At 40.4% G+C, this 24,078-nt stretch overlaps 1 protein-coding gene across 5 annotated transcripts in view; it reads left to right on the plus strand.

Annotated features, from left to right (window-relative positions):
- AFF2 (ALF transcription elongation factor 2) overlaps window positions 1–24,078 on the plus strand; it is a 359,241-nt gene that overhangs the window by 199,619 nt on the left and 135,544 nt on the right. For all 5 annotated transcript variants that reach the window (XM_053955496.1, XM_053955492.1, XM_053955495.1 and 2 more), the window contains exon 4: window positions 4,004–4,048. In XM_053955496.1, the coding sequence (XP_053811471.1) occupies window positions 4,004–4,048 (45 nt within the window). The remainder of the gene's footprint in view (window positions 1–4,003; window positions 4,049–24,078) is intronic.

A 24,078-nucleotide genomic window follows, 5' to 3' on the forward strand; every position in this document is an offset into this window, starting at 1 on the left:
ATGTAAATTACAGGGAAAAGAGTTTTTGCATGATATTTCTGTGCCATGAAAACAAAATCTGATCTCATGCAGGTTATAAATTGTCCAGGAGGTAAGAGTAGTTCAAGGAACTGTAGAATGAATAAATGGAAGGTTAGACCAATGTGGCTCATCAGATATTGTAACCATTCACCCAATGTCATTTGATCTATATAACATTAAAGGCTACTATTCCCTCACTCTTAGATTCCTGCCCTCCTTCCCTCCCTTGAAAGTTCAGCACTGAGCCACCCAAGCCATACATTAAACCCTTTGGTTCCACATCATTTAAGCTCTCTCCTCTCTCCTGTGAGACCAAAAAGTGAAGAAAGCTGTAGAATACTGGCTTGTATTAAGTGGAATATTTGACCATCTGACCTTTCCTTTTTTCCTTTTTTTTTCTTTCTTTTTCTTTTTAGCAAGCAATATTTAAAAGTAAACATGAAGCATTTTGATGCAAAAGAGGTTTGCCAGATTAAAAGGAAATTGGAAGATGAGTTCACTGTAGCATGTAGCTGTTGTGAAATCTCCTTGCTTTGATTGTAGTTTTATTACCTCAGGATGTCTGTCTGCAGCTCATGTGCTGTTCTTTATTCTGGGGTTTGTGAATGCACTGCTGCCTGAGAGAAGAGCTCATGATGTGAATTGCAACCACTCAGTCTTGCAGAAGCCAAATTCTTGGATTCTATCCTTTCAGCTGAGTTATAACCTTTATGCTGCTCATAAGGGAAGAAAAGCACCAAGAGCATGCACAAGTGCAAACTGTGCCTTCCTTTTTAGACTCTGATTAGTGATGAAAGCTGAAGAGGAGAGAGAGGGGATGGAGAATCACATAATGGGTCCTAAAAAGCTTGATTTTTATTAGATTAGGAAAGTAGTGGTATGGGATGAATGTCCAATCTTGACTAAACTACAAGAGGGTCGTGGCAGTTTATTAATGGCAATTCTAATAACAATTTGTTGTAGCACTAGCACTTGAGAAAGTGATGAATATTGTATCTGCTCTGTTTCATTCTGTCCCAGTGAATCTGTGCTTGGATGCCATGGTGTGCCATGTGGGCCCGCTCACACTTGTTAGCTGAACACGAGTGTTTATGGACAATTAAACTTGCAATTTTTAATTCACACTTTGAGAGGTTGAGAGGTTGTTTTTTCTTTTTTTTTTTTTCAAGACACTCTAAATTTCTAATAGATCTGTGCCTTTCAAGTCTCTTAGAATGTGCAACTGCAGCATGAATTTAGAAAAATGGTCTCATTTCTTTAGAAATCCATTAATAGTAATGTACTGAAAGACTCTTACATTGATCTTCTCTCTGATAGCCATGTTGTAATAATTATTCTTTTAATGTTTGCATCAATCTAAATGTTTTCCTCTTTGTGCTCTCTTCTACTTGGATCTCCCTATATGACAATCACAGCACTTTGACATCTTGCATTACTTTAATACCAGTGATTCAAAACAAAGCAGTGCCAAAGGGAACAAAAATTCTGTCAAGCCATTAAAATCTTCTTTGCCATTAACACAATTAAATTGATGCATGAGCATTTAAAGTTATTAGCAAGTGCTGCCAGCAGAAGCTGGTTACAATTGCAAAATATATAGTGGGCTTTATTAAAGTAAAATGGTATGTTTACTGTTATTATCATCATTAGTTCTGAAGTAACATGAACTTAAACAGGGCTGTGAATTGGGAGAGGACTGTGAGACAAATCAAGATCATGCTCTGTCCTGTATTAATAGTGAGGGACACAGTCATCACTTTCCTATACAAAGAAATACACGTGGTACCTTGGCTAATCGTTACAGCTGGCATGTGTAGCGGTAGGGAAGGGTGTTAAATAAAGAGAGCTTCTGTACCTCTGCTGCTCTCACTCTTCCCAGTCTGACTCACTCAGCTGGATTTTGGGCTGCTCCTGTTTCTGCTGTGAGAAATTTTGTGGTTGATGTGAGCTTTTTGGAGGACTGTTTGTTTTGTTTTCTCATATTCCAACATATTAGTTTTTCAGCGAAAAAATATGAAGCTTGTATTAGAGACATGTGTTCTGTCCCACTGCATAGTGCAGTAATACCCCTGCTTGCTAACCTTTTGACTAACCATATTCCTCACTGAATGGCGAGCTGGTATGAGGAATGGAAAACACAGATGAGAAGAGAACTTAAAAGTACTGAGAGAGAAAAAAGTAATTTAAATGAAAAGTAGGGAGATGGAGGAAGTCCCATCAAGTCCAAGTCCTGTCATATAAGGGTGGACTGCATGCTTGTTGCAGTTCATGCTGACCTCACAAGGGCAGTTCTCAGCCAGGCTTGTTAGGTAATTTGAGCTGAGTAGAAACTGGGGACAAAAGGTAAGGCTCTTTTTTTGGTTGTTTGACAGTTTAAAGGTGATGTTGTGGAAAATTTTAATCTATAATAGATAAAAATCACTAATATCCCTATGGTGTAGTCATATTCACTTGAGTAATCCTTCACCAAGATATTGATGAACTGTTGGGAATTCAGAGAACAGTGATGAAATAAGCCAAAGGGGAGGAAAATCTGGTTTACCAGGAAAGAAGGTAAAAGTTGAACATACAGCATTTGAGTAAAGTGGAGTATAATTCTGCATGTCTGTGTATGGTGTAAATGTGAAGGGAAGTAATTAATTACTTGTACTAGTGGAAAGAACTCTACAGAAAAGCTGAGTTGACACTGAAAACGAAGTTTTATCCATTATAAAGGAAGTACGAAGTAGTTTACAACACTTCATATTTTATTAAGGGAAGGAATGGGAGACCCATTTCCTACAGCTTTTGGGTCAGACTAGCCATAGTACTAGAGGATACGAGGGAAATCTGCTACATTAGCAGAGCATGAGCTTGGTGATCTAAGAGGTCTCTGTGGTCTTTGACTTCTGTAGCTGTGTGGATTTATCCATGAAGCTTAGTGCTGGCTGAAATGCAGGCAGAAGGCCGTGGTCAGTGCTTTGGTCATGCTCTATAGCAGATTAGGATGATAGGGATTAAGTTTAGTCATGACTTTCTTTCACCAAACTAGTAACTAAGGGCAATAAGGTAGAAGAACCAGGCAGAGAAGTCTCACTGAATATTTATGGCACAAAGGAGTTTACCCCGTGATAAGAGCCCACCATAGCTCTCTGCAAGTGCCACAGAGTGGCTGTACATGCAGGTCACATCTGCCTGTTGTTTCTGTAATTGTTCACAGTATTTAAAGGTTTTGCGCTCTTTCAAATCCTTAGAATGAAGGACTGTGGCAAATGCTGTAAGTACCATTTAACAAGTATTTTCAATTGGAATATATTAACAACATCACTCTGTATGTGCGTGGTTGGGTGCAGAGATAAATTGAATCTTTCTAAGGGGAGAAGGAGCAGCTGTCAGGCCTCTTGAGGTGGATACTTGTGTGCTCTGCAGGCTGCAGAGGACACTGAACCTGCAACAGGCTGATGGAGTGAGGGACAACAAAATCAGCAACCACCCTTATAGTCCAACCAGTATTTTACTACAGTATATATTTAAGATTTAGGAGCTGTCTGGGCTGTTAGCCTATTAAGCTGTAGGATAAGATAGTTGATGATAACAGCTTTCTCCTGTTATCACCTCTGTCCTTCTCTGCAGCATGTGGCAAGTTAAACCAAACCTCACCCTCTCTCTGAAGACTGCCGATAGGAGTAACAGTGGGATCTTCTTCAATTACAGAAGTTTCAGGCAATTCCACTGCCAGTTCTCAACTGTGAGGAAATCAGAGTACTTTATTGCTTCAAAAGTGTCGTTAGTAACACAAAGCAGCGTGGAAGAAAAAAACAACTTTTGACAAAACGAGTCCTGCTGATGATTTATGTTGATCTGAACTGGAAAATTTGGTAGGCAGCAAGCATGGATACAGCAGTCTTCAAACAGAGGCAGTTGCTTGTTAGCTGTTCACCTGTGTGGTTGAACTTTGCATCCAGCACCTGACTAAACATTACTTTTTTTTCTTTAAACCTAGGTTGCCCTTCCCAATGACTCCAGCTGTGTGGAAGAAATACTGCGGGTAAGTAATACCCTTTGCTTTTTTATCTCCTGTATAATTGTAGTGCTGTTATTTTCATCTTCCAAGGAGAGGGTTTATAAGGCTGTCTTTAACACTGTAGCTAAATAATAACATAGCAGTGGGTCTGTATTAAGAGACACAGACGGGTGGTAGGCCCAGGGTATTCCTTAGTGAGATCAGTTCACCTAAGACTCTACATCTGCCAGCTCAGGATTTACACATGTTCCTGTTCTTTTCAAGCTCTCAGTCCCTGAGTCTATCCACGACACATTTCTCTCCTATCCTGAGGTACAGTTGCCTTAATTCTTCTACTCAGAAAGTGACCTACAGTCTTCCTCCTTCCTCTAGACTACAATTGCTCATCATTCATGGTTTTGTTAAAGACTTACAGACATGGTTTTTTCTGTGATCTTTGGTCAGTGGTTGAATACAGAAAATTGCAACTCCAAGCTAAGAATGGCTTAATTGCAACAAGATCATGTAATAAAAAAAAGGGAGTGTGCACAAGTTGCATGCCTTACTCTAAGTGAAAGATAGGCTTTTCCTCGGACACCCCAACTTTGGGATTCCCTGTTGGCAGTGAGATTTGCCTGGGGGCAGTTTTGCAACCCACCAGTCCCTCTCTCAGATTTAGGTTTTTCTCCTCATGGGTTGAGTTTCCCATCTGTCAGAGCTACCTGCCTAGGATTGCCAGCCAAGCAGCTGATTTTTGTTGTAGAGGGGATTAAACTTTCACTGGGAATTTGTGCCAGCCATGTCCTTGTTACTGGAGGTAGTGCTGCAGACTTACCCAGACCTGAAATCATGTGTAACAGTCATGCCAGTTTGTTTGCAAAGACTTACTCTAGCTTATAAAATAAAATAAGCTTCTCGCTATTCATTGCAATTAAGAGTTAAACAGCTTGGAAAACTTGCTCCTGGTTTCTGTACACACATTATCTTGGGCTGCTCTAGATGTCCTTATGTGTTGGCAGTGTTGCTGCAGAAGTGTGTTGAGGCAGCAGGCAGGCATGTCGTGCAGACCTGCTGTAAGGTAGAAGATCCTGCACGAGCACCCAGAAGCAATGAATGCAAGGAAATAAATAATATTTACTTTCAACTTTCAAAGTGAGCAGAGGTTTATTGCCTATAGAACACTAAGGGAGCAAAAGCAAAGGAAATGTTGAAAGGCTCTTTGAAATACTTGGTACATTTTAAATGTCTTCTTTATATATTTCAATTAGGTTCATTACTATATTCGGAATGAATGACTTGTTGGCTGGGGAAAGCAGTTGTTTTCAGTAAAAAGCATCAAAAAAATGTGATGGGGTGAATTTCAGGGATCAGTCATCCAGGTGACACTTTTAATGTGGGAACAGTGCATATAAATCACAGGAAGCAGAAATGTCTTTTTTCTAATCAAGATGGTTCCCTGTTTCCTATGCCATGACGGTAATTTGAGTCAACAAACAAGCACAATATGCTGGGCTTCCTTCTGAAACCTGTTGAGATTGGAGCAGGATTTTCTGTTGCCTTTAGACAATTGGGATGAACTGCAGAGTCCCCGTTCCTGCTGCCAGTGAGCCATTGAACCTGGGGGCACTCTTAGGGTGGACAGAGCAGGGATTTAGCAGGATTCTATGTCTCTGGGGGTCTCTCTCACAAGGACATGCACTGGGCCTGTGAAGAAGGGATACAAACCAGCAGATCTTTCTGGACTATGCCTGCAGGTGCCCAGAGGCATCCCTCGTGCCCATCCTGGACTAAACCTGTCAGCCATAGCTGCTGGCAAGGCCAGAAGGCACCTGGAGCACATGACACCTGTGTTGGGGTGCAGATACAGCCTTGGCACGTGGACCTCAGCCATGGTTCCCCAGGGTGCTCCCCTCCATGTGCAGGAGGGTGGTTTGGTGCTGCTTCCCAGGGGCTCTGTGCCCTCGGCGCGGCGTTGGGCTGTTCTGGGCACCCACAGGCTGCCTTCAGCCTTTTGTAACCTGCCTGCACTGGGCTGCACTGTGAACACAGCAACCCAGAGCTGCTTTGGGACTGCTCAGCAAAGACCCAGCAGACCCCAGCCCCAGCTGGATACCCCCGGGGCAGCGGCTCAGGATTCCAGCCGCATGTGGTGCTGAAGTACACCTGGCACTAGAAGTACTTGGGTTTTGTCAGTGTTTTACTTTGTTCTTCTCAAATTTATGCTGCAGAACAAGCTAGCAGGAAATGTGTTTTGGCTGCACGCAGGGTATCATATTCTACTTGACAGGCAATGGAGAGAAAATAAGTAAGAGAATGTGATGCCCAGCAGTGGTCAAAATCCAGTCTTTGGGCACCCCATGGAAACCATGCCAGAAGATTCAGGCTGGCTGCTCTAGATGAAAGAATAACCCTTGGTTTCAGCAGAAATTTGCACTTTGAGAACCTGGATTAAGTTTCCAGCCCTGACAGGTACTTCTTGGCCTTCCAGGGCCATTTACATAGGCCCTGATGAACTTTTGGGAGTGTGGGTCTTAGCTCCCTCATGGCAACTTGTTTCTGTAAAAACACCATGTTATTCACATTTCTGTCTTCTCAGGGATGTTACAGAGGTAAACACAAAGGATTCCAAGACAGTCGAGCCCCAAAAGTGGACAATTGGGCTGTAATTGTGTATTTTGCCCAACCAAACTATTGGCAACCCCTGGCAGTTTCTGCTCTGGGCTGTGTCTGCTGCCAAGCTGCACTCCCCAAGGAGCTGGGGAAGGGTGCTCTGCCTGGCACTTACCCTTGGAGCAATGCATACCTTGAAGTTTGCATTTTTTTTCTGGTTTTGATTTGTTTTGGTTTTTTAAGGTGGGGAATTAAGTGATTTATTTCAGTTCCATCCCTCAGAAAGACACAGTAACTCTCGAGGGTTTCTTGGCTAGACTTTACAAGGAAGAGGTACTCCTGTGAAGATCTGTGACCTCTGATTTTACATGGCTCTTTTTTCAAGCTGAACTTGATTAATGGTTTCTGTAATTGTAGAGGTTTGTAATTCATAATCTGTCGTCTTCTCTTTTTTTTTTTTTTTCCCCATCTTGGACAAAAAGGGTTTAATTGAATTTATATTCTAAAATTTTCAACCAAGTGAGGGGAAAGGTCTTGACTTCATTCAGACCCCTGAGTCTTCAGAGACAAAATTTCACAGTCCTTTAGATTTCCTGAAACACTTAGCTACTTATGTCATCTTGTATAAATGCCTTAAGGACTGCTCCCAGTACTACAGCCAAAGGTTAATGGCAGACCAGTCTCCTGCTGATTTTACTTTTCTAACCAGGATGGCTGAGCAGGTTGTGAAAAATAATAGTAAATAATAATAATAGTAATAATCACCATCATCTTTTATACAACAACTAAGGCCAAAAAGTAATGATAGCACAGATTGCATCTAATATAGGCTGTTAATACCGAACTGAAAGAGAAAGGCAAATACCTGGTGATCTACACTTTTTTCTGTTCCAAAATGTGTTGGTTTTTTTTTTTTCCAACCAATGCAATGCTTTTGAGAGTGTGGATAATGTGGAAGACAGACAATTAAAAGTATGTGCGTGTAATTCACATTTTATTAATACGGATTTAAATTGTCACTTGCTATGTGCAGCCACTGAAAAACGAGTTCATTGAAATGTTGTGATCCAAAGTGCAGGTGGGGTGGGAGAGCTGACATTTAAAACCAGTTTCCAAAGCTGTTACTTGTGCCACTTGTACCAGTGTTTACATCAGTGTGCCTTGCTGTCACGGCATGTGATGTGAACCATGTGCTGGCCCAGGGAAAGGAGGTGTGTAGGTGACACTGAGGGTGAACAAGCAGTGATCCTTTTCCTGTATTTGGAGAGCTTTAGCCTTGGTTTACCCCTGGCTAAAGAGTTGATAAGTGCGCAACACTGCACGGGAGAGAAAGGAATTTTTTTTTACATGTTCTGGAGAACTTGGAGTGTAAACTGGAAATTTGGTCTGGGTGTTCAGGCAATCAATTGGACACAACCCAGCACTGCAGCTCTCGTGGCTGTATCATAACCACCCGGGCAGGCTCTGCTGTCTGGAAATCAGTCCCTGCTTAGAGGAACAAAAGAATTCTTGTACGTGCATATTCACAGTAGGAAGGCATCAAGTAGCTAGATGGACTTCTGATGGTATGTGCACAGCTGTGATAGTAATTAGAAGCTTTCTAGTCTGGACGCAAAACAGATCCCAAATATAGTTCAGATTGTAATAAGTGTAGAAATGACTGGAGTTAAATGAGCAAAGTCTGTAATTTGTATGGTCGTCTTCTGATGACTAGCTCCTGTCTAATGACATGGAAGAATATGTAAATTGATCAGCAGGTGAAAATGCCCTTGACTCTGCAAATTATGTGTAGGATTACCTTCCTCATGCCAATTGAAAGCACTAACAGATTTAATATGTCTCACCCACAGCTGAAGTGAGCTGTTCATGTAGCAAAATTAGACTGTAACAGATATAGCCCATTATTTGCCCCTCAGTAATTGTTTTCACTTCTAAAATACAAACAACATTGAAGAATGATGCTAAATCTAATTACAATAATTGTAATTTGAAAAATACAGGTATGCTGTCCAGTGTGGTTACAAATGCACTTAGTAGCTGACAGGTAGTTTAAATATTTTCATGTGGAGTCTGGGGGCTTTCTGAGGAGGACATGATGTGAATTTAAAATGATTATCCAGACGTCACTGGACAAGTGAATAACGAGCTGACTGGCCTAGTAAATCATGTGAACCTGTCAAATGTGGGAACACATTGGGGAGGAGATGATGTCAAGTAACAGTAACTTAGCAACCTGGCATTTAGCTGTCCAGAGAATGAGTAAGAGTAGCCACTTTTAAATAGCTGAGTAAATAAATGAATCCCTATACATCTTAGGTGTGCTATAAAAATAGCCCAGCACCGTATGTTTTGTGTCAAGCTGCTTCTTTCTCCTGGATAAGGTGATTTATTATTTCTATTGAAATGAAAAAATGGATTGAAAAGTTAACCCAAGTGTAAATGTGGATCTGTGGCCTTTGTCCCTGCTCTGACGTGCAGCCTTTGAAAGCATGCAAGGAACGGGTAATAGCCTGCTTTGAGAGTTGTTTTTTTCCTTCAGACTTTGCTTATGTACACAAAGATTTGGCTGGATAAAAACAATTAATTTCTTAGCAATTTCTAAGCCATTGCATTTTCAAGCTTTTTATCAGCATTTTCTCAATGGAGGCAGAAGCAGTTTTTGCTCTCACATCAATATAAATCAAGGGGTAATTCCACTGACCTCTGATCTCATTTGAGTTCATTGAATTCTTCTTCCTCCCACACTGGTATAAATTGGCAGCAGCTCCACTTGCACTGCTGCTGCTGTTATAAAATAAAAAGGACTTACCTCTTCATTACTTTAGATACACATAAAAGCAGAGACCTGTTCTTTGCTCTGATGACTCTCCAGATGTGGTCTCACTCCAGAAAATGGAACAGCTCCTTCCTGGTTTGGTAGATCATCAGCTCAGTTTTGGTTTCAGTGTCACCACAAACATTATCACCACAATTGTTGCATTCAGCAGCAATTCCAGGAAGGTCGAAGGAATCCTTTTCCCAGAATTTTGTGCACTGTCCAGTATGCACACAGGAAGGGTGACATCAATAGTTGGAGTCATTTGAGGACAGCCTGGTGTAAGCTTGGAGTGCAAAAGGCTTTTTGGGAGCTGGAAAAGGCAGTCTTAGGTCTTCCCAGCCCAGAGCACACCCTTGGCCCCCATGTGCTGCACCTGACCGTGGCAGAAAAGGATTATCCAAATTTTTGGCCATTCACCTTTACAGTGATAACATTATGGTGGCACCTATGAGAAAAGCACTTCAGGAGCCCTGTCCCTGCATTAACTTGAGGGTGCATCATGTCTAAGGCTCAGAGCTAACTTCAGGCTGGCAGAGTGGGAAGCTGGTGAGTCGATGCCAAGTGTTTGGCTGAGGCAGTTGTTTTGTGGGTCCCCATTGCATGGCTGGCATGGTACAGGTTACATGTGAGGAGAGCGATGCACTTGTGGTGTAGATCTATGGCATAAATCTGCTTTGTGCTGCCAGCTGAAGGCAAGGCAGACTGCGTGCTGCTGGGGAGGTGACAGGGAGGAAAGGTTGACTGTCTGATCTGACAAATGTGTGTGGGTGTGCAGAGTTTCCTGTATTCGAAAGCTGGTGTTCTGCACCTGCCTGTTACAGGGATAAATGCCTCTTCAAGATGTAATGCAGCAAAAGATTAGACCTTTGTCAGGACAGACAAGCAAGGTCTGATTCCAGCTTGCAGGCACATTTATCAAATAAAGGTTTTATTTTCATAGCAGTATTAAATAAATTATTTAGCAAAGAACTTTGAAATGTAAAATCTGATCATTGTGTGGGTCTATTGCAGCCTGTCTACACTGTAACAATAAAAAAAGATTACAAAAGGTATTCAGGAAAAGAGAGAGAGATTGCTGTGCACCTGTTTCAAACTCGCTATTCAATTCTGTTTTCTTATCTTCTTTACCATAATATTTTAACACATATTTTTGTACTGCCAAATTGAAATATTGCTGATTTCAGTAGTATGATATAATTCTGCCATCATTGCCAGATTTACCATCGCTACTAAAATTACTGTAAAGCGAGCTGACATCGCAAGAGTTTGGACGTGTATTGCTGCTCCTGAAGAGAAACAAAGTACTCCCATGATAAATGATAAGTGAATGACTGTCAGTGAAGGAGTGAAGTTTGTTTTCCAAGCTCTTCAGTATCTCTTTTCACCAAAACAACCATTTTTAGTTTCTCCCCCTCATTGAAAGTCAGCTCAGAAACAATCCACTATGTATTGCAATGTTACATGCTCAGCATCCTCACTCTGATTAAGTACTCCGTTATGATAAAAATAATTACTTTTTATGAGACTATACAAAGTAATTGTTTTAAAGCCAGTTCAAACAAGAAAGTAATTGAAGCAAAGTTATTCTCTTAGAGGAAAAGATAGAAAGTTTTGCAACTCTTGGGGAAGATCAGATGTGCTCTCTATGGAACTTAAAAACATTGGTTATTTTATATACTACTTTTTCAAATACCACTAAGTTTTGCAGTTCCAGAAATAAGTGAAAGAGGCCAAAAATTTGGGAAAACAATTTGGTGGAGTGTTGTAGTTGAGTGCAAAATGTCATAAAACTAATATTCCCACTCCCAGCTTGGAGACCCTTGGGACCTGAATTCCCATCCTTTTTCATGCTTGTAACTAAAGAGTAATTCCCTTATCTTGGAGTGAAAGTGTGAAAGAAAACAGACACAAGGAATCTGGCATGTCAGATCAACTCTGACCTTTTGTTTGCTCCCATGAACAGAAAAAGGTCCCAAGTGCTGAACTGGATGGAAAATTTTAAACACTACTGTAGCACTGTTACAGTGTTTGGCTCTAGCTGTACCAGGTATTCTCTCCTAAGGACTTTGTGGGCTGCATGAGTTTATGTTGTATAAAAACATGATTAAGAACTCCAGAGCCTGTTGTGTGTCTGTCCTGGAGTGTTGCTGCTGATTCCAAAATGACAGTCTGCAGTGTGGCCAAGCAGAAAAGCCATCTGAAGCTCTCATACTCCACTTACACAGCTTACTGACAGAACATTAAGCAAAAAAATCTAGTCCTATTTTGAGATACAGGTAGTAGAATATTTCTCTGGTCTCAGATTAATCATTTTTGTTATTTCATCTTGTCCCATCAGAATGAAACATGGTAAATATGGGCAGTGAGTGTTTAAACTGCTAGCAATGTTACCTTTCATTTAAATAGATTATGAATGTGTAGTCTGCATTACAAATTGCTTTCGGCACAGAATGAAGACATTGAAAACATATTAAAATTGTGTTAGGCTTTCTGAAATGAATGCATGCTTTAGAAACAATTCTGGTTTGAAATGTCTGTAACATCTTCTGTGGCTCTTTCTCTCACAAATGGGCAGAGCTCCATTTTTGCAGCCCTGAGGGCAAGTGTTGCATGATTTAAATCCTGGTAGAAAGCTTCCCTGTAAGTCAGCACTGCTGAGGAGGCTCGTGGGGTCCATGAAGAATAACTTAGTCTAATCTCAATTATTCAAGAGAAGTAGACTGGGAAAGGACTAGGAGACACTTGCAGTGTCCAAGGGAAGACTGGACTGGGAGATGTAACTAAACAAACTTCCAGAAAGTTTCAAGAGCTTACACTTTTTACATTCTCCTCTGAAGTTTCTGACAATCAAAAAATAGTTGATGGTTAAAAGAAACATACATTAGGAAAGCATTAGAGAAATTAAAGTGATGGATCAAAAAGACACCAGGTACTTGAGGCATGCTCAGTTTCCCCCTTTATGCTTTATCTACACCTGCATGTTGCAACTTTTGATGCTTTACTGCTTTGAGCTCCTTGAAGAAAAGTAGAGTACAGGACAAAGTTGACATCTGGAGCAATCCTGAAGTTTGGACTTTGAATCCCGCTGTTGGGCTCGGAGGTGGGTGGAAGTGTTCTGTTACAGCAGTTGCCAGGAATGCTTGTTGCCACTTTCATAATGCACTGCGGTCTGAGTTTAACTGAAGCCACTCCTAACTTCTCCTTAGGGCAAGAATACAGACACCAACTGATGTATGGACCAAAACATATTTTATTTCCTCCTGAGAGACCCCTTGGACAAGCAGGTGGACTTTTCCTTGGGAAGAGTCATGTGGTGACACATAGTCAGACTTGCCAGCCCCCATGAGTTTTGTGGAAGGAGCCTGACGTGATCAGGCAGTCTTGTCATCCTCATCTGTCTTAAGTTCAAGTTGTTCCACATTCTGCACTGAGAATAGTTATGGAAGCTGCTTTTTGGGGAGGAGAATTTGTGTCTTTGCTGTGTGCCATTGGTCTGTCATGCTCCATAGTCAGCAGAGCTCTTTCTGAAGGCACCTTCCTTCTTACCTGTGGAGATTGTTCCAGCTGTCAGTCTTCAGAATACACCACTTCAAATCTGCCAGTGAAAGACTGGTATGGTTCATCTTCTCATGTCTTTGAACACCCTCTCAATAAATGCTTGAATACACAGACTCGGATAAAGCATCCTACCTTTGATCTTCCTGAATAACCTTGAGATGCCCCTTTGCTCCACTATGTCTCCTTCTGTGAAATGGTGAAATAGAACCTCACCCACACTGCCATTGTTGAAAGTTAAATTAGTTGTTAGCAAAATGCATTGATGTCCTCAGCTGGAATTATTGGTGTGATAACTGGGCAAAAGCAAGGCTCTATCAGATACTTAAAATTATGCTACATACTGTGGCTTATCTGAATTTCTAACATTTCTTTAAAGAAAGTGTGTCATTGAATTTAATGTTCTGAGAAACCTTATGAACTTCCAATCTATTTTAGCTGTACATTTCAAATTATGCTTACAATTGTGTTTTTATTGAATATGTAAGTTTCTTTCAATTTCTTATTACGCTACACAGGTTTTAATATACATTTGAGAAGAATGCACACTGTGGATAGGTGGCACTTTTGAGTGTTTTGAAATTGTCACGGTAAAATTGTCACATTTGTTTAATTAACCAGTAGATCCTGCCACATGGATTTGTCAGCGGTGTAACAATTTCTTTGGATAGCTGGAAAACCTGACCAGAATGATTTTTGTATTTTTTTCCTTTTTTTTTTCTTTAATGAATTTCTCACATTTCTTTTTGATTTAAAAGCAGTCATACAGGCACCTAGCCTTGCAGAAGTCTCCTGAAGAAAATGTCAGGTTCTAGCATTAGAATGAAGATTATTTGATTACTTCAGGGCCTTGAGGTGTTCGTAGACCATTGTTCAGAGGCAGGAGAGAAAGGCTGTCTCCAAACAAGAATCTGAAGGTCTGACCCAAGTGCCCAGATTTGTTTTTTCAACAGTCTGCATAACCTGTGTATTCTACCTGCTGAAAGTGTTACTGCATGGCTTTCCAGAGCTCCTGGGGCCAGGCTCTGGTGTGCCTGTCACTAGAAACCTGCTATCAACACTCTACAGCTCTTGTTTAAATGTTTTCTCTGTTCCAAAATTTCTGTTCAATATGTAAGCAAATATTGTTGGGGAGATGGAAATACCTACTAGTACTTTGCAGGGTGAAACAGGAGCAACATGAACCCACAAGGGCATAGAGACTGGCATGGGTGGTTAATAGGAAAAAAAAAATGGGCAGAGTTGTATTATTCACTGTGTTTGCTGTGGGTTGATTGAGGGGTTTAAAATGTGGACCAAATTTCATGTCTGGAGCCAAGCTAGAAAATGGCAGGTACTGATCTTTTGTGAGGGATGCTTTGAGATCTTCTGATGGCATTTATTGCACAAGCATTGAGTGTTAAAAGCCCCTTTGGGCTTTGTAGTCCATTAATTTCTTTGCTATGAGTATATCCTGCTAAAGAAAATGTTGTGTACACCAAGGTACAGTAACCTTTAAAAATACTCTTCTGAGCCTTAGGATAAAAACACTTCATATTTGGTTTGTAGGCGCAGTCCCAGTAGTGACTTTTTTTTTTTTTTTTATCAAGCCAATTAATCCCTTCCCACTTATTCCAGTATTTTATCATTTCTAACTTCTTGAGTCCCTAATCTTTTCAACAAGAGGTCTGAACTGCTAGTTATCTGAAAAAGTAATGTACCAATCAAATGAAAACTGGTGCTCAGAATTTTTTTGAAGATCAGCCCCTTGTCATTCCTGAGTTCAGACAAAAACAAAGAACATAGTTTCAACAGTGAGGCATTCACTGGAGGCTTCTTTCCATGAAAATAGTTATCACTCCTTTTTTTCCTTTGCAATTGAGTCATTGTTTCTTTTAAAAGAGGTTGTCATGATCTCCTCATTACCATTTTTCTTAATATGATAAGTGTAAACTACAAGAAAGCGATCATGTTTGAAAGGATACAGGAGCCCTAAGGAATGTTGCACTAACTGCTTGTTCTTTGAAAAGGCTTAGACTGGGAATTTGACTAAATGTATCATTCTGTCTACTTTGCAGCAGCATTGTCATTTTCTAGCATCTTTCACTTACAACACAAGTTACCCTTCAAAAAGAATGCCATGTTATTGCATCCACCCTTTGTGTGTCTCCAGCAAAGTGAGATCAACAACTCCTTTTGGTAGTTGCTTGAACATAATAATATATTGCACTTCATACTTAAAAAAAAAAAAAAAAAAAATCCCCCCAAAACCCCCCACCATCCTTTGACATGTTTACTCCAGTTCATCTTTGCCTGGTAACTGGTAGTTGTCAGTGTTTGACACCAGCTGGAGCTGTGACTTGCTCACACTGCTTGGAGCTAACTAGGCAGCCATGGGTCTGCTGGGTGGTCTTTTCTTGGGCTTGCTCCAAGTTTGTTCCAAATTGCTCATACAATCCCTGATAAACTATTACTAATGAACAGTTTGCTATTCCTTTTGGGCCATCTAGAAGCAAAAAAGACAATACATGTCATCGTCTAGTAATGTAGAGATACGATGTTTAAATGCCGGAGCCCTGAATTTACAGCATTTCAGTGCTGTGGCTTTTGTGTCCCATTCATTGATTTTCCTGTGGGAAAAGAAGTAGTGTAGTGCTTTGAGACAGGAAGGTTATGGACTTTGCCCTTTTTCAGCCCTGTTTTTAGGAGTTAGTTTGTTTCAATGTAGTTTGCTGTCAGAAGTTTTTTAAAAATGCAGACACAGGAGGCTCTATCAATCTGGTGCACAGTCAGAACACACTGATTTCAGACACTGGGACTGCTCTGTGCAGGACCAGGCATCCTCAGCTGTCGTATGTCTTAGTGGCAGTCCCAAGTAATTAACATTTCCAGCCTCCAACTAGCTTTGTAAGAAAAACCATGCTGGGAAATGAGGAATCAAATGCAACAGTGGGAATCTGTCTACCAGAAATACTCTGAAGCCTCCATACCTTAAAGGAGATCAAAAAAGACCTCAGCATGTTTTGGCTTCACTTTTCTTTACTGTTTAAGCTGGCTTATTTGGATAAGGCTGACATGCCAAAAAAGTATATGTTGTATCAAAACATCTTCTATAACACACATCCATTTTTTCTACACCTGTTAGCTAGCAGGAGTGGATCAAAGGGGAGTGTTGGCATGATTTACAGGACACACAGATGCAGGAACAGACCTGCTTCAAGGCGCAAGTGAGGAAAAGGAAATTCAGACTGAAATGTTTGTTCTTTTCTGAAGGCTAAAATTACTATAATAAATGCCAGGTTGCATGAGAGGGTTTCAGGTGGCTGGTTAGGTCTTTCTGTAAGAGAACAGAATTAAATTGTTGACCATGAGAGGCAGCAAGGACTCTACCTCTGTGTTACAGATGAGGACCCATAGTGTATTGTTCGGCAAACATGCTAAGCTTTTTAACTTTACAAAAGAACCAAGGTGACAAAATTAGAGGTACCAATCATCAGGCTTTGTATATCCAGGGCTTGCTGAATACTGATCAAGCTGTGCCCGTGTTATCCATACATTTTGGACACATCCATTGGATTTTTCAGCCCATAATCTCTATTCCAAATTTTCAGACAATATTCAGAAGTTTTACCACTGCCCTAGGCATTGCATAAGACAAAAAATGAGACAGCTTGTGCCCCGCAGAGCATTCATAGTCTCTGAAGTAGGCACTGGGAAGATAACCATGCTTCACAGGGGAAAGTGAATTCTTCATGCATGAGGGGAGAAGCAAGTTCTCAACTGAGACACATGGCAGGGAGAGCATCACATAGACGAGGAAAAGGAATGGTGAAAAAAGACAGCTTTGTAAGGGCAGGTTTCAGCTTTTCTAGGTGTTCACTGTGTCTTTGCTCTAGCCTCAGACTGCTGGTTTAATGGCATTACAGTGGAGGTGATGAGACTGTAAGAATAACGTCAAAAACAAATGCTACCCTGGCACACCCACGCAGGAAAACTCTGCTGCAATACTGCTTGTGTGGTAAGCAGAATAAGAGATCTGGCAGAGTCCATTTGGAACGCAAAGAAACAGCTTTTGTAAGGATTTCAGTGTGTATTGTACAGCAGTGCCTGGTAGCTTCATTTCTTTGTATTTGATGAGTAACAACTCAGAGTCCAGTTTTAATGAAAGCAAATCATGGCTTAAACAAAAGAATTGGGCTTTAAATTTAAATAAGTTGCCTAACTTGGTTTCTTAATTTCCTCTATATGCTGTTTCAGGTAATTAACCCTCCTGTTTTAAAGCTAAATCCAGTATTTTCTGGCACAAATTAATGCTTTCAAATTCCTCATCATTTTTGTACTCAGATTCATCATATTGTCAGGATATAAGTTATAAGCTGGTTACATGGGTCTAAAAATTATTGCACAATATACAACTTACACAGTTTCTGTGCTAAGCTTACAGAACAAGAGGTTTTGTGGTTTAGCAATCTAATTTTGCCCGATATTGAATTTGGAGATTTTATTTTTTCACAATGCTGCCATAAGTTGCTTCAGAAATTTAATGCATTTTATAATAAATTCCATTGATAAGGTCTTGTCCTGTAACTATATAACACCCTGTTGTACTTGTATGAAAAAACTCATGAATTGATTACATCTGGCAATGTAAAGGAGATGATGTAATGTATTGTATAAACGCACACAGTGGAGTGCCTCAGGGTAGGAGTAGTCTTGTTTTGTAACTGTAAATTATAGTTCTGCTCTCCTCTTGGTGTGAACCCTAAGTTTCAGAGAAGAAAAGAGGCAATTCAAGACATGCTTTCTTGCTTGTGAAGCTGAGGATGGATGGAACAAATTACCAGATTCCCTTAAACAAGTGCCAGCAGTGAATAGTTTCAAAACACAGTTGCTTATTTGCTTGGAGAATGGGTTTTTTGCCAATGTTTTTTAAATTGCAGAGATGAAATTATATGTTGGTATTAGTAACTTTTGAAAGAATTAGCTTTTTATGACTTATTGTGCCTTTGTTTATACTATACTCTTGTAGTGCCAGGATGTTATGTTGTATTTAACAGTTCAATGCATACTTCCTACCTCGTGGGGCCCTTGTGACAATAAGATGTGCCATGCCTGGGAATGGTTACCAACAAGTATTATTTTGAATAAATAAAATCAGTGGGATAGAGCAGTGCATCTCAGTGGGGTGGAGAAGCTGCCAAGAACAGGAGGTGTTGCATTGGCCATACTGTCCACAGCAGGGCTCTGGTTCTGTGTATTGGGCAGCAAAGCCATTAGTTTAGTTACCAGGAGTGACAGCAGAAGGATGCCTCACTTCTGGAACTGGGTTTGGTACACGTGACTGCAGGTACCTGAATATTTATGGACATATCATTGACTTCTAAAACTGGTGTTAGCTGGTGTGAACCCAATATCCAGTTCTGGATGCTGTATTAAACAGAAAAGGTCTCAGCACAGCTGAGAATTTTTAAGTACGGAGGATCAGGATTTTGCCCTCATGATTGCCATGGTGTTCCTGAAGTGCTCTGTGAAAGACACAGCACCAAACACTGTCTGTAGCATCCCAGAGGAGCAGGACCTTGAGTCTGACTCATACTGATGTTGATGTTGATGTTCCTGACACATCAGTAGGTCTGTGCAGAGGAACAATTATATAGAAATAGAAGCACCTCCTCTGGCCCAGCATCTCATATGTGCCTGGCAAAACTTTGATCATCCTCTCCTTGCACACCACCATTATGGCTTGCCCTTAACAAACCCCTGCCCTGACAAGATTCCTCCTGCCTGTCCTGGCTGGGAAGCAGAGTTACCACTCCAGTCAGTGCCGTTATTCCTGGTCAGTACGTGCCTGTCTTTGGAGCATTTGGAAGCTCATGGCTCATCACAAAGACAGCACTGCCTCCTGCTCATCTCCTGGAGTTTGGCTGGAAGCTCAGACAATGGTGGAAGACAAAGACATGGTGGTTCAGAGAGGCTGTCATACTTGCTGGGTGTATCTACCTTTGACTTCCTGAGTTCCAACGTCCTCATTTCCCACTGAACTCTTAATTCTCTCATCACATAAAACTTGTCGAGAATGCTGTCCTGTGTGCTTGCTATTAGGTTCTGCTTCAGTTTTTAAATTATGTGATTATTTTTGCCAGTTGTATTCTGTGAACTCCCCATGTCCTACATGCACTTCACTCATACTGGGAGTCTAAGCCTGGCAGGAGTAGGGATAGAGGTGCTGCAGATCTCTGTGCAGCTCATCATAATGGTGTTTCCATAGTGGGTCCATAAGGGATTGTGCTGCATGCTGCTAAAAATGCTAAGAACACATGAGAAGGTGCTGGAGGGCACAAAACCTGCTTGGTATTGAACTGAAGGATTAATTGTCCTCAGCAATGTAATACATTCAGACCAGTTTTTGACCATATAATCTTCCCGAGGTGGACCCTGAAGAAAATTATCGTGATCCACCTTGCAGAAAAGCATTCACCCTGTTTAACAGAGGAGCCTTGGGGGTGAACTCCTGTATGCACAGCGTGGGCCACTTGGGGCCAGGCCCAGCAGGGAGCTGAACCCTTTGGCAGGGCACACACACTTTACATAGGCTATGGTTTCCTTAGGACTGTAGCAGACCTGTGAAATTGAATCCAGTCGTGGGTTCATGTGGTGTGGCTCCATTACTCTCCCCCTGAAACAGCCTCTTGAGCTGAGATACCTTCTCCCTGTAATGGAGCATTGTTTTTCTTCACATACATGAGATTGGTTAGAGCAGTAAGTGCATCAATCATGATTTACTTTTTTTTTTTTTTTATTGTCTTGTAAATGCTCTAAGCAAAGAATATGAGTGTTATTAGTTATAAAAGCTAGAGTATGAGGAAAATACATTGAAAATTTTAAAATATATGGGAGTCATAGAGTACTGAGAAACTCAACAGAAAAAGAAAATACCCATGTTTCTTTGTGGATTTCCAAATGCTAACAAAGTAGGAAAGGAAAACATATGCTCTAAAATTTATTGTCAACCACAATTGGCTTCTAAAGCAATTTCTATATTCATTTTCACAGAATATAATTTTTATCTGTCCCCTTCTTGTTAAAATAGAAATAAATATTAATTTACCATTGGATGATATGGAATGCATGCTATTATTCCCCAGCTGGCAAAGGGAACTTATTAGTCATCATTGATAGAACCCACAGGTGAACACTGTGGTTTAGGCTGTGGTCAGAAAAATGGTTGCTTTTTGTAGAAGCAACTCTAGTTTTTCAATAATAAACTCAGGCATGTATGCACTGTATTTCCAATTGTCTTTCAAGCAGCTTTTGGGACAGTAGCAAGACAAATTCTAGTATGACAAAGACATTATTGTAGATGCCACCACATTGTTCCTCAAAATATATGTGCTGAGCACTAGCCACTTGTAATAAATTTGCTAAAACAATTGCATGAGTAAAAGGTTTTCGGCTTTAACATGCATAGCAGGAAAAATAGCTTTCTTTGGAGGCCATCCCCCAAGTCTTTTAAATTTTTTGTTCCTCTTACAGGGAAAAAGGTGTGGTATCCCTTTGATGATGAGATTTTTTTTTAAATGCTGATACATCATAATCAATATATATTAATGAATTTATCTATCACATCCATGTCAATACCAAAAATGTATCAAAATCCCTTCCTAAGGAAGCTTTTGACCCAGTATAAAGCAGATTACTGGTCAGGGTATTTCCAACTGCTTATTCAAATTATTCATTCCTTCATAAGGAATATGAATAAAAGCAACCCATAGATTTATTGTCTCTGTGTTCCTTTAGGCTTTAGTGTCATTTGCTTGTCATTTCCATGTATAAATATATATATCTATATATTCATTCTTTCCTTAGCCCTTCCCCCAAACTTGAAAAAGGCTGATATGGTTTTTAATTCAGTATGCATCTCACACAGAAAGTGTGGCTGCCCCGCATGCATTACTGGCTTCCTACCAGAGAGAGTTTGATCAGGTTTGTATAAATGCAGAAACCAGAAAGATGCTGTGAAACAAGATGAGCTTTTTACAAAGGTTGCATTGATAAATAGTTAATAAAGCACTAATAAATCATTAATAGAGTCTTTAATAAATGGTAAATCACTTGGCTGTCTTTATTCCTTTCTTTATTCAATCAAGGTTGCTTAGCACCAGCTGTAACATCAAGTTTGTAATAACCTTAGAACATCTATTCTTCACATATTATTTTTTTCTGGATGTAACTTCAACATGCTGGGTCTCCAAAAATTGGAGGAAGTTTAAAGCAATAGATTTAGCTAAGATTTAAAAGTACTAAAAGTTAGCTAAGATTTAAAATAGAAGGTCATTTGACAGAGAGAATATGACAGGTAAGATCTCTTTAGCAGCAGTGGTCTCAGACTGAATTTATTGCTAGAGATGTGTGTGGGGCTGGTCCTCCTGCTCCACTGGCTGCCCTCTAATGATGTGGGAAGGTGTTGGTCCTGAGACTGCCTTTATGGCCACAGAAGAAAAAAAAAAAATGGGATTCATGCTTTGTTTTTCTGCCTTTTTGTGGATGTATCCACAAGAGAAGCAGTAAGAGTAGGGTTTGGCCAAACCAGTTGTGATCTATCAAAACTACAAAACAAGAAAAAGGGCTGGGAAGGGTCTTAGAAATCTCATCATCTACTACACATCCCTGTCCCAGTGTAGGAATCAATTCTGCCTAAGCCATGCCTGACTGATATGTGCTTATCTGTTCTTAGGCATGTTCTTCCACCGATGGAGTTTGTGTAGCCCTCTGAGCAATCTGTTTCAGTGCTGCAGGATCCTTACCATTAAAGAGCTTTCTCTTACCTCTAACTGGAATTTTTCTGGCTGCAGTTGAAGTTCATATCCTCCATAAAGCTGGAGAACAGATTATTCTCTCCTTTAGGAACAGCTCTTTCTGTAATTAAAGGCTGTTCTCATGTCTCCCCTCAGTTCTCCCAAGGGAAGTAGCATGAGCCCTGTATCTTGGGAGACTTCAAATTAGATCAGGCTAAGCAGTTCAGAGCACACTAGGAAGGGAAGCTGCCTCAGTAGGAACGCAGAGTACACAATCCTGCTCCTTTTTTCCATAATGGCCTCTCAGAGCCTGGCTCAGTGCTTTTATCTGTACTTAAAAACATGGTACACTTTCTTTTGAACAAGAAGGAAATTATGGAAAAATGAAATACAGAGACAGGAAATAAATCTTGAAGGTGGCTATTAATTTTAGGGACTGGTTTTGTAAAGCTATTTACCATCTGCCCCATATCCCCTGTACTCAATACTCTCTCTCTGACCTCTTCCTTAAAAACTTGCAAGTTTAAATCCTTCCCCAGTCCTCTCCTTCCATTTAAATCATTTGGCCTTGTACCTCTGCATCCCTCAGAAGGTTTGCTTGGGGTATTTGTGTTTTGGGTGATTCATTAGATTGCATGTCTGCATATGTCCTTCTTAGTTACTTACCTGAGGGCTTTTATAGCCAAAAAAGCCAGACTTAGCTGAAGAGACAAGCATGTCTAGCTCTAATAAATGAAACACATGGAGTCAATTAAAACAATGTTTAAATAATTTTCAGAAAGGAGGATGCTTGATGTTACTACATCAGAGGACCACAGTGACTTTTAAGCCAAGAAACAGTGCAGGTTTACTTTCTCATTTAATCTCCAGGTCTGTAAAAAAATGCATGCTTCTATAGCAGTCATCTACCCACTCCAGCAGTTAACATGATTTTGGAATTATTTTAAGTCCAAACCATGTGAAAATAAATCCTAATTCAATTTTGTGGGATTACTTTGTTTCCATTAAATTCCTCTTTAAAGTGTTTCATATGCTTGCTTTTATTATTTTTATTTCCAGGAATTTCTAAATACTTCCAAATTTGGATTGATTAAAGTGTTTTAACTTTTCCTGGAAAAAACATGAATTTAATTCCCTGTCTATTTTCCCAGGTATTTACAAACTAAGGTGGTTACAGACACATCTTAATGGACATATACACAACAGACACCATCTGTGTGGCTCTTTATAGTCTTAACATATTACAAGGTCAATATATCAAATTTCACAAGCTAAACAAAATAGAGCTTAGCAAGTACTTAAAGATGAAGGACCTCCAGAAGAAATTGGGGCACAAGAAAGAATGGGGAAGTCATGTGGATGATTAAACAAATGACATCTTTTCTTCTGATGCTCCATAGTAACCTACCTGTGCTTAAGGAACAGAGTAGGAGCGAGCTAAGCAGTCACATCCCCACAGGGTGTGGGGTTGGGATTTTTACCCTTCACTGACAGCAGTGCAGTGCCATTTTTGCATGTCCTTCTGTAGCTCAGCTCTGTGTGACTGGAGCATGCAGCTGTGTGGTGGTTGGTGTGGGGTTGCTGCCCATACATTCTGAAGTGACATTTTTCAGATGAGTGAACGCAAAACTTTCTCTACCACTGTTCAAGGTTCTTTGGTCAACAGTGCTCTGGTACCTGTCTGTAGGTAGATGTAGGTATGTGTCTTTAGCTAACTATATACTTTCTCACTCCTTCCACACACAGTGTTGTTTTGTATGCTGAGCTTTAAATGTTTGTATTATGCATGTGTGATCCTATCTGGAATTTTCTGTCCAATAATTTTCATTGCAGTGAGAACTGAAGTGAAATGCTTCCATGTTGTTAGGTTGTACCTTTGTAGGAGATTTTGGTGCTCACAAGGTCACTCTGTAAACACAGAGATTGGACAGCCTTAACATCAGGGGAGGCAGAATTTTTTACCTTGTAATTGAATTTCCTCAAAAAATAGCAGGCTCCTTTTCCCACTGTTTTATGTTCATGTGTCCCCTAATAGGGAGATGACTAGGTTTGCTTACACTTCAGCCTGCCAAGTAGGTAGGCAGTGGATACTACATGTGTTTTGACAGGCAATATTCTGAAATGTTTGCTGGCATCACCTCCCCATGAATCCCAGGCTCTCTGTACAGCATTTTCTGTGTGGGCAGGAAGAGACTGAGGTCAAGCCTACAATTGTAGTTCCAGAATATTCTTCATTTCTGCCTTCAGTCAGAATGCCTGGCCCTCTTTTAATTATGTGATACACTCTCTGTTTCTTCATTTTTATATGAAGAGATTTG

Source organism: Vidua chalybeata, chromosome 14 (genome assembly GCF_026979565.1).
Source record: "Vidua chalybeata isolate OUT-0048 chromosome 14, bVidCha1 merged haplotype, whole genome shotgun sequence".
NCBI classification, from domain to species: Eukaryota; Metazoa; Chordata; class Aves; order Passeriformes; family Viduidae; genus Vidua; species Vidua chalybeata.